Here is an 11,155-nt window from a genome sequence, read left to right on the forward strand (position 1 = left end):
AATTGAAGTCTAGGGATCGACAGGGAGCTTGTAATTGAAGTCTAGGGATCGACAGGCAGCTTGTAATTGAAGTCTAGGGGTCGACAAGGAGCTTGTAATCTCCAAAGGGCCACGACTGTTAACATTGTCGTCCGAGCGACATGATCGATTTGGTGTTGTCATGCCCATCGGAGCCTACATGGAGTCTTGACCCCTTTCAGGATTTGTGCAACTGATTGGATGTCGCGGTCCCTGAGCAAACGGGTCATACATTAATTGGTTACAGAATTCCATCCCTGATTATCCAGTGTTATGTATATCCATTCCATTACGATTTATCTTACCTCACATGAATTTGAGATTGTGATTGGCTGAGTCCCATTTTTTAGTATTTTTAATGTACCCCGCTAACATGTTAGTTACATTGCTTATGTTCCTCGCTCGAATTGCCGAACTGTTGGCATTACATTTGCAACATACCAACCGCAAGTTTGTATCTCGGATTAATTAAATAATGCGCCATTCTCAGTATTTCCAATATTTTCCGAATGAAATTTATCTAGGGGGAATAATTCAAGTTTCCTTTCTGTCCTCTGCTATTTTTCGACGAATGTGAAATATGAAGCTAGTAGATAAATGTATTACTCTTTCTAATTCGGACCAAAGCATGCTTGCATGAGACATGTCTGTGATATAATTAGGTAAGATAAAGTTCAGGGAACATAAACTAATATAGAGGGTACATCACCCCATGTTCCCCGCGAGAACGACCTTATAATATATCCTGGACACGTCGTTTGTAATAACCGTTCAAATGAAAATATCTCATGGGCGAGAAACATCCGTCACTAAATTAGTCATAAGAGAAGTGGGGTTTAAGTTTAAACATAAGTAAAATGGATTTGGGACAAGTTCTTACGATTTAGAAACCCCTCTAGACAATATTTACACAATACATTCATGTTCCATATTCAGCTCATTTGTCTTTGTGATCAGATGTCATATACTAGCATCGGTAAGGTAATCATCACATGAAAATGGTGGCGAATGAGTCCAGGGTAATTATCAAATTAACATAATGGAGATAAATTGTAATGCCCTGAATAATCTAGGAAGCAAAATCCCAATAAGACACGCGGATTTGTAAAATGTTACACCTCTTTAGACCCCTCTGCTGGTCCTGAAGTCTTAACGTTTCTGGCGGGTGACGTCACGCCGAAGACCCGGGTTCGATTCCCGACATGGGTACAATGTGTGAAGCCCATTTGTGGTGTTCCCCGCCGTGATATTGCTGGAATATTGCTAAAAGCGGCGTAAAACCAAACTCACTCACTCACTCTAGCGTGTGAGCTCCGTGACTTCAGAGTGTCATTAATCGTAGCTCCAAGATCGCTTTCTGGAACAAGACCATCACAATGTCTGCCTGAGTACTATCCCTTATTTATGTCTACATTTCCTCCTTTGTTAAATAGTGGTTTTCTTCACCCCAAAACAAAACCTGGATGTTTTGCAATCAAAACGCTGGATTCCCAGTATAAATACAGACTTAATGTGTTGTTCAAAGGTAAAGTACATGGACGGCATTTATTGCACCTACTACGACTCTGACTTGAACACTGTTGATGCTAATAAAGCATTCCTGTTTTCACCAATGATTTCCCCGCGGGTAACAGGAACCCCCATATCACTGAAGACATGATAACCCATGAAACATAGCTCTTTATTTACAAGTCTGGTGCCTATGTCGGTCACACTAATTACTCGGCCCGCGTCAGCTTATCCACGACATACATCATTATACATAGACACCTATTCCCTGTCCACTGTTGCAGGATGGGCTCACTGAGGAAACTAGGACATTGTGGAGGATAACTATCCCTAGATTTCAGCCAGGCTATGCAGGATGGAGCAGTATGCAAGATAACTATGCCTAGATTTCAACCAGGTTATACGGGGTGGAGAAGTATGCAAGATAACTATACCTAGATTTCAGCCAGGTTATGCGGGGTGGAGAAATATGCAAGATAACTATGCCTAGATTTCAGCCAGGTTATGCTGGGTGGAGAAATATGCAAGATAACTATGCCTAGATTTCAGCCAGGTTATGCGGGGTGGAGCAGTATGCAAGATAACTTGAACATTGAACATGATATATTGAACATGACGTATTAAGTCAGGTATGTGTGTATTGAACAGGAGGTATTAAGTCAGGTGTGTGTGTATTGAACAGGAGGTATTAAGTCAGGTGTGTGTGTATTGAACAGGACGTATTAAGTCAGGTGTGTGTGTATTGAACAGGACGTATTAAGTCAGGTATGTGTGTATTGAACAGGACGTATTAAGTCAGGTGTGTGTGTATTGAACAGGACGTATTAAGTCAGGTATGTGTGTATTGAACAGGACGTATTAAGTCAGGTGTGTGTGTATTGAACAGGAGGTATTAAGTCAGGTGTGTGTGTATTGAACAGGACGTATTAAGTCAGGTATGTGTGTATTGAACAGGACGTATTAAGTCAGGTGTGTGTGTATTGAACAGGACGTATTAAGTCAGGTATGTGTGTATTGAACAGGACGTATTAAGTCAGGTGTGTGTGTATTGAACAGGACGTATTAAGTCAGGTATGTGTGTATTGAACAGGAGGTATTAAGTCAGGTGTGTGTGTGTTGAACAGGACGTATTAAGTCAGGTATGTGTGTATTGAACAGGAGGTATTAAGTCAGGTGTGTGTGTATTGAACAGGAGGTATTAAGTCAGGTATGTGTGTATTGAACAGGACGTATCAAGTCAGGTGTGTGTGTATTGAACAGGAGGTATTAAGTCAGGTGTGTGTGTATTGAACAGGACGTATTAAGTCAGGTATGTGTGTATTGAACAGGAGGTATTAAGTCAGGTGTGTGTGTATTGAACAGGAACTATTAAGTCAGGTGTGTGTGTATTGAACAGGACGTATTAAGTCAGGTATGTGTGTATTGAACATGAGGTATTAGGTCAGGTGTGTGTGTATTGATAAGGACGTATTAAGTCAGTTGTGTGTGTGTTGATCAGGACGTATTAAGTCAGGTATGTGTGTATTAAACAGGACGTATTAAGTCAGGTATGTGTGTATTGAACAGGACGTATTAAGTCAGGTTTTTGTATTGATGAGGAGGTATTAGGTCAGGTGTGTGTGTACTGAACAGGACGTATTAAGTCAGGTATGTGTGTATTGATCAGGACGTATTAAGTCAGGTTTGTGTATTGGTCAGGAGGTATTAGGTCAGGTGTGTGTGTACTGAACAGGACGTATTAAGTCAGGTATGTGTGTATTAAACACGACGTATTAAGTCAGGTGTGTGTGTGTATTAAACAGGACGTATAAAGACAGGTATGTGTGTATTGAACAGGACGTATTAAGTCAGGTTTGTGTGTATTAAACAGGACGTATTAAGTCAGGTATGTGTGTATTAAACACGACGTATTAAGTCAGGTGTGTGTATTGAACAGGACGTATTAAGTCAGGTTTGTGTATTGATCAGGAGGTATTAATTCAGGTGTGTGTATTGAACAGGACGTATTAAGTCAGGTGTGTGTGTATTGATCAGGACGTATTAAGTCAGGTGTGTGAATTGATCAGGACGTATTGAGTCAGGTGTGTGTGTATTGAACAGGACGTATAAAGTCAGGTGTGTGTGTATTGATCAGGACGTATTAAGTCAGGTGTGTGTGTATTGAACAGGACGTATTTAGTCAGGTGTGTGTATTGATCAGGAGGTATTAAGTCAGGTGTGTGTGTATTGAACAGGAGGTATTAGGTCAGGTGTGTGTGTATTGATCAGGACGTATTAAGTCAGTGGTGTGTGTATTGATCAGGAGGTATTAGGTCAGGTGTGTGTGTACTGAACAGGACCTATTAGGTCAGGTATGTGTGTATTGAACAGGACGTATTAAGTCAGGTTTGTGTATTGATCAGGAGGTATTAGGCCAGGTGTGTGTGTACTAAACAGGACGTATTAAGTCAGGTGTGTGTGTATTGATCAGGACGTATTAAGTCAGGTGTGTGTATTGATCAGGACGTATTAAGTCAGGTGTGTGTATTAAACAGGACGTATTGAGTCAGGTGTGTTTGTATTGATCAGGACGTATTAAGTCAGGTGTGTGTATTGATCAGGAGGTGTTAGGCCAGGTGTGTGTGTATTGAACAGGACGTATTAAGTCAGGTGTGTGTATTGATCAGGAGGTGTTAGGCCAGGTGTGTGTGTATTGAACAGGAGGTTTTAAGTCAGGTGTGTGTGTATTGATCAGGAGGTATTAAGTCAGGTGTGTGTATTGATCAGGAGGTATTGAGTCAGGTGTGTGTGTATTGAACAGGACGTATAAAGTCAGGTATGTGTATTGATCGGGAGGTATTAAGTTAGGTGTGTGTGTGTATTGAACAGGACGTATTAAGTCAGGTGTGTGTGTGTATTGATCAGGACGTATTAAGTCAGGTGTGTGTGTGTGTTGATCGGGAGGTATTAAGTTAGGTGTGTGTGTGTGTGTGTATTGAACATGACGTATTAAGTCAGGTGTGTGTGTATTGAACAGGACGTATTAAGTCAGGTGTGTGTATTGATCAGGAGGTATTGAGTCAGGTGTGTGTGTATTGAACAGGACGTATTAAGTCAGGTATGTGTGTATTGAACAGGAGGTATTAAGTCAGGTGTGTGTGTATTGAACAGGACGTATTAAGTCAGGTATGTGTGTATTGAACAGGACGTATTAAGTCAGGTGTGTGTGTATTGAACAGGACGTATTAAGTCAGGTATGTGTGTATTGAACAGGACGTATTAAGTCAGGTGTGTGTGTATTGAACAGGACGTATTAAGTCAGGTATGTGTGTATTGAACAGGAGGTATTAAGTCAGGTGTGTGTGTGTTGAACAGGACGTATTAAGTCAGGTATGTGTGTATTGAACAAGAGGTATTAAGTCAGGTGTGTGTGTATTGAACAGGAGGTATTAAGTCAGGTATGTGTGTATTGAACAGGACGTATCAAGTCAGGTGTGTGTGTATTGAACAGGAGGTATTAAGTCAGGTGTGTGTGTATTGAACAGGACGTATTAAGTCAGGTATGTGTGTATTGAACAGGAGGTATTAAGTCAGGTGTGTGTGTATTGAACAGGACGTATTAAGTCAGGTATGTGTGTATTGAACAGGACGTATCAAGTCAGGTGTGTGTGTATTGAACAGGACGTATTAAGTCAGGTATGTGTGTATTGAACATGAGGTATTAGGTCAGGTGTGTGTGTATTGATAAGGACGTATTAAGTCAGTTGTGTGTGTGTTGATCAGGACGTATTAAGTCAGGTATGTGTGTATTAAACAGGACGTATTAAGTCAGGTATGTGTGTATTGAACAGGACGTATTAAGTCAGGTTTTTGTATTGATGAGGAGGTATTAGGTCAGGTGTGTGTGTACTGAACAGGACGTATTAAGTCAGGTATGTGTGTATTGATCAGGACGTATTAAGTCAGGTTTGTGTATTGGTCAGGAGGTATTAGGTCAGGTGTGTGTGTACTGAACAGGACGTATTAAGTCAGGTATGTGTGTATTAAACACGACGTATTAAGTCAGGTGTGTGTGTGTATTAAACAGGACGTATAAAGACAGGTATGTGTGTATTGAACAGGACGTATTAAGTCAGGTTTGTGTGTATTAAACAGGACGTATTAAGTCAGGTATGTGTGTATTAAACACGACGTATTAAGTCAGGTGTGTGTATTGAACAGGACGTATTAAGTCAGGTTTGTGTATTGATCAGGAGGTATTAATTCAGGTGTGTGTATTGAACAGGACGTATTAAGTCAGGTGTGTGTGTATTGATCAGGACGTATTAAGTCAGGTGTGTGAATTGATCAGGACGTATTGAGTCAGGTGTGTGTGTATTGAACAGGACGTATAAAGTCAGGTGTGTGTGTATTGATCAGGACGTATTAAGTCAGGTGTGTGTGTATTGAACAGGACGTATTTAGTCAGGTGTGTGTATTGATCAGGAGGTATTAAGTCAGGTGTGTGTGTATTGAACAGGAGGTATTAGGTCAGGTGTGTGTGTATTGATCAGGACGTATTAAGTCAGTGGTGTGTGTATTGATCAGGAGGTATTAGGTCAGGTGTGTGTGTACTGAACAGGACCTATTAGGTCAGGTATGTGTGTATTGAACAGGACGTATTAAGTCAGGTTTGTGTATTGATCAGGAGGTATTAGGCCAGGTGTGTGTGTACTAAACAGGACGTATTAAGTCAGGTGTGTGTGTATTGATCAGGACGTATTAAGTCAGGTGTGTGTATTGATCAGGACGTATTAAGTCAGGTGTGTGTATTAAACAGGACGTATTGAGTCAGGTGTGTTTGTATTGATCAGGACGTATTAAGTCAGGTGTGTGTATTGATCAGGAGGTGTTAGGCCAGGTGTGTGTGTATTGAACAGGAGGTATTAAGTCAGGTGTGTGTATTGATCAGGAGGTGTTAGGCCAGGTGTGTGTGTATTGAACAGGAGGTTTTAAGTCAGGTGTGTGTGTATTGATCAGGAGGTATTAAGTCAGGTGTGTGTATTGATCAGGAGGTATTGAGTCAGGTGTATGTGTATTGAACAGGACGTATAAAGCCAGGTATGTGTGTTGATCGGGAGGTATTAAGTTAGGTGTGTGTGTGTATTGAACAGGACGTATTAAGTCAGGTGTGTGTGTGTATTGATCAGGACGTATTAAGTCAGGTGTGTGTGTGTGTTGATCGGGAGGTATTAAGTTAGGTGTGTGTGTGTGTGTGTATTGAACAGGACGTATTAAGTCAGGTGTGTGTGTATTGAACAGGACGTATTAAGTCAGGTGTGTGTATTGATCAGGAGGTATTGAGTCAGGTGTGTGTGTATTGAACAGGACGTATGAAGTCAGGTATGTGTATTGATCGGGAGGTATTAAGTTAGGTGTGTGTGTGTGTATTGGACAGGACGTATTAAGTCAGGTGTGTGTGTGTATTGATCAGGACGTATTAAGTCACGTGTGTGAGTGTTGATCGGGAGGTATTAAGTCAGGTGTGTGTGTATTGAACAGGACGTATTAAGTCAGGTGTGTGTGTGTATTGAACAGGACGTATTAAGTCAGGTATGTGTGTATTGAACAGGACGTATTAAGTCAGGTGTGTGTGTATTGAACAGGACGTATTAAGTCAGGTGTGTGTATTGATCAGGATGTATTAAGTCAGGTATGTGTGTATTGAACAGGACGTATTAAGTCAGGTGTGTGTGTATTGAAAAGGACGTATTAAGTCAGGTGTGTGTATTGATCAGGACGTATTAAGTAAGGTGTGTGTATTGAACAGGACGTATTAAGTCAGGTGTGTGTGTATTGATCAGGACGTATTAAGTCAGGTGTGTGTGTATTGATCAGGAGGTATTAAGTCAGGTGTGTGTGTATTGATCAGGACGTATTAAGTCAGGTGCGTGTATTGATCAGGAGGTATTAAGTCAGGTGTGTTTGTATTGAACAGGAGGTATTAAGTCAGGTGTGTGTGTATTGATCAGGACGTATTAAGTCAGGTGTGTGTAATGATCAGGACGTATTAAGTCAGGTGTGTGTATTGATCAGGAGGTATTAAGTCAGGTGTGTGTATATTTATCAATACGTATTAAGTCAGGTGTGTGTATTGATCAGGAGGTATTAAGTCAGTTGTGTGTGTGTTGATCAGGAGGTATTAAGTCAGGTGTGTGTGTATTGATCCATACGTATTAAGTCAGGTGTGTGTATTGATCAGGAGGTATTAGGCCAGGTGTGTGTGTATTGATCAGGACGTATTAAGTCAGGTGTGTGTGTATTGATCAGGACGTATTAAGTCAGGTGTGTGTATTGATCAGGAGGTATTAATTCAGGTGTGTGTGTAACAGGACGTATTAAGTCAGGTGTGTGTGTATTGATTAGGACGTATTAAGTCAGGTGTGTGTATTGATCAGGAGGTATTTATTCAGGTGTGTGTATTGAACAGGACGTATTAAGTCAGGTGTGTGTATTGATCAGGACGTATTAAGTCAGGTGTGTGTATTGATCAGGAGGTATTAGGCCAGGTGTGTGTGTATTGAACAGGGCGTATTATGTCAGGGTTTTTTGCTGATCAGGACGAATTATGTCAGGGAGAGAGATTCCTTATTTAAATCTATTCGCATTTTTTTTTAACGACAAAACGACCGTAATTTTTGGGCAGGCAACTTCTTCTTTTTGAACAGTTTGAAGGATTATTATTTTTTCAGAATTTTTTATCGATAAAATCCCACCCACCTCAGAAAATCAAATGGCCGGTATCTTAATTTCCCCCGACCCAGATAATTCAGGGCACGGTGTGTTTGTATACGAAACAGGAAGTTTGCTATGGTATCTCTTATCTACATGCAGGTCGCTGCCTGATCAGTAATGGAGAGGTTTATCTATGACAGAAGTGGGTTGTAGCTAACAGTAGCACAGAGGACGCGGTGGCCGGTGGGAAACACTTGTTCTCGAGGCGTGTGTTTTTTTCTTTTATCATGTTTCCGTGGTCCGTGGCCATTCTGTATCTGGTGTGCGACGCGTGGTTAGGTCAAGCATTTGAGGAGCACATACCATGTGGCATGACACAGAAGGTGAAGAATGGCGTCCTGTGCGACTGCAGCTCCTGCGACAGCATATGGAGCAGACAACAAATAGAAACAGACGCGTGCTGTGAGTGCAGGTCTTATCTCATATTGGATTTAAGCCAACTGCAAGTGGAGTACACAACGCTAGGTGACGCTGTCGTCCTTGGAGACAAGGGAAATAACTCTGTTCTGAAACATAATAATGGCGGTCTGCTGTTCATACCAAGCAATATTTGTGCCTATCCTAATATACGAAGATTAGATCTTTCTGGAAACATGATCGTTGATGTTCAAGACATGTCCTGCTTGGGTAAACTTGACGAGCTGAAATTGGAAAGGAATCTTATTTCTAGTTTAAAGCAGGATACATTTGCGGGGATGTTCACTCTACGGATTCTTGATCTGTCCCAAAATAACATTCACACCATGGAGGTCGGAACTTTAGGAATTCACCTGCCTCAACTGAAGAGTATAGATCTCTCGTACAACGAACTTGAAACGTTTGACATTTCCAATTTCAATTTATACTCATTTTGTGAAATGAACTTAAACAATAACAAACTGAGGAAACTTGTCAACAATGAGTCGCTGAAAACGGAGATGTTGGAGCACCGGGGACCAGGGATGGTGGATTTTCAGTTCAACAACCTTACAATCTTCCCTGACTGGGAACAGCTCAACGTTGGGAACATCTCCAGTTTGGGTCTGCTGTCTAATTGGGGGTTCGACATCAGGGATAATCACTGGATTTGTGACTGCATGCTGTACTCTTTTGTCATGCTAGCTCAGAAACACTACAAGGCTATCGACGGCCGGGACTACTTCAACGTCAGATGCGAAAATCCCCCTGAATACCGAGGAGAGATTGTGATTCAAATGGATCCCGGAAAATTGGTCTGTAATCTGACTGAGCTCTGCCCCAGTGTCTGCACGTGTACAGGGCAGCCATCTGTTTTGAACATATTCGTAGACTGTGTCAACGCCGGACTTACCGAGCTTCCGTTTGATCTCCCCGACATCGGCGGCCTCTCGTTAGTCATTGACCTCACGGGAAACTCTATATCTGTTCTGGACGGCAGACCCTATCTGTCCCGTGTGAGGAATCTAGACTTGTCCAACAATGACATAACCAGAATATCTCCACAAGCTGCTAGACAGTTAATAAATGCATCTGAAATTAATTTGGAAGGAAACAAAATTAGCATTTTACCCAAAGAGATTCAACTCTTCCCTCCGTCAGTAATCAAATTAAAGCTTGATCACATCATCTGTAACTGCACCCTCAGTTGGATGGCTGACTGGATGGAAATCAACAAATTCAATGAAACACATTCTACGTGCGTCTTGGAGGACACAGAAACGTATATTTCTCTGAGAGAGTATTTGGAAGTTTGCACCCCCGAGGATCTAACCCCCTTCATCGTCGGCGGAATACTTGGAACATTGGCTGTCGTTGTAGTCGTCTCCACAATTTTATCCTATGTGTTCCGCTATGAACTACTCGTCTTGGCGCATTACTACGTCAGTCCAAAATGGCGGAAATGGCGTTCAAGAGTACAGCCCACGAAGGAAAACGATATCTATATCTCCGTGAGTGATGATGTGATTGTGTGGGTCAAAGATAATCTGATACCCGACCTCGAAAACGATGGTGTTAGTGTGTTTGTGCCAGAGCGAGATACCGATCCTGGCGATGTGGAAATAGACGCCATAATGAAAGGCATTTCAAACAGTCAAAATGCATTCGTAGCTATCTCCCCTGATTACTTGGAATCTCAATCCAAGATGGAGGAATTTAACTTCCTGTGTCAGTCTCTAGTAAGAGGTTTTTCGGGAGTGTTGTGCCTAATAATAACAGAAAATATTGGCAAAACTAAAAATCCTTATCTAAGTGCCTTCATGCGAGTAAAATTATATCACTGCGGTATGGATGGAGCCACTGTGTCAAAATCGTTACACAAAATTAAGCCTATTGGTAGGAGAAGGCAATAACATTACCATACACACAAAATATACAAAGTAAGGGTCGAAGTGTGTGTCACCTCTCTAATTAAGCCATGAACAAGTGATATAATAAATCTTAAGGGAACAAATGATTATATTTATGTCAATATTGCTGCATATTCTAAGTGTTATTAAAATGTATTTATTTTATAAGAGTGTCATTGTCTGCCTCATACAAATCTTTGCTGTTTGTCAGTGTTCAACCGGACGCAACGGATATACTAGGGAAACGTTCATCACATCACATCCTCACATTCAGATATCCTAAACTCACATATGTCTATATATGACATAGTGATCTCATACCACTGATACTTCTTGAGTGGTATCCATACTAGACATATGCTTAGGCTCGATAAAAATTTCGTTAAAAACAAGCAACTCCATTTAAATAATAAAGAAGCTCCGCTGAGATGGGACATTCAGATTCCAAACCTTTGGGAAGTCTTGCTTCATTTAGGGCTACAGCATCACGGTTAGTTCAGAGACTGTGTTTGTTTGTTGTTTAACGCCGCACTCAGCAATATTCAAGCTATATGACGGCGGTCTGTAAA

At 41.2% G+C, this 11,155-nt stretch overlaps 2 protein-coding genes across 2 annotated transcripts in view; both read left to right on the forward strand.

Moving 5' to 3' along the window:
* Window positions 1-6,763, forward strand: part of LOC124134091 (integumentary mucin C.1-like) — a 39,991-nt gene extending 33,228 nt beyond the window's left edge. The window contains exons 4-5 of the transcript XR_007222269.1: window positions 4,483-4,498; window positions 6,747-6,763. The gene's annotated coding sequence lies outside the window, so the exon portion shown is untranslated. The remainder of the gene's footprint in view (window positions 1-4,482; window positions 4,499-6,746) is intronic.
* Window positions 6,764-8,428: 1,665 nt separating this feature from the next.
* On the forward strand, window positions 8,429-10,746 carry LOC124134088 (protein slit-like). Its single transcript, XM_046498731.2, has one exon. The coding sequence runs from the start codon at window positions 8,508-8,510 to the stop codon at window positions 10,587-10,589; it is 2,082 nt and encodes a 693-aa protein (XP_046354687.2). The 5' UTR covers window positions 8,429-8,507; the 3' UTR covers window positions 10,590-10,746.
* Window positions 10,747-11,155: the final 409 nt, after the last annotated feature.

Source organism: Haliotis rufescens, unplaced genomic scaffold (assembly GCF_023055435.1).
Source record: "Haliotis rufescens isolate VD_foot unplaced genomic scaffold, xgHalRufe1.0.p SCAF_1, whole genome shotgun sequence".
NCBI lineage: Eukaryota > Metazoa > Mollusca > Gastropoda > Lepetellida > Haliotidae > Haliotis > Haliotis rufescens.

Excerpts from the sequence above, each read along its gene's own strand:
- LOC124134088 (XM_046498731.2), top strand. The coding sequence starts at position 8,508 with ATGTTTCCGTGGTCCGTGGCCATTCTGTATCTGGTGTGCGACGCGTGG.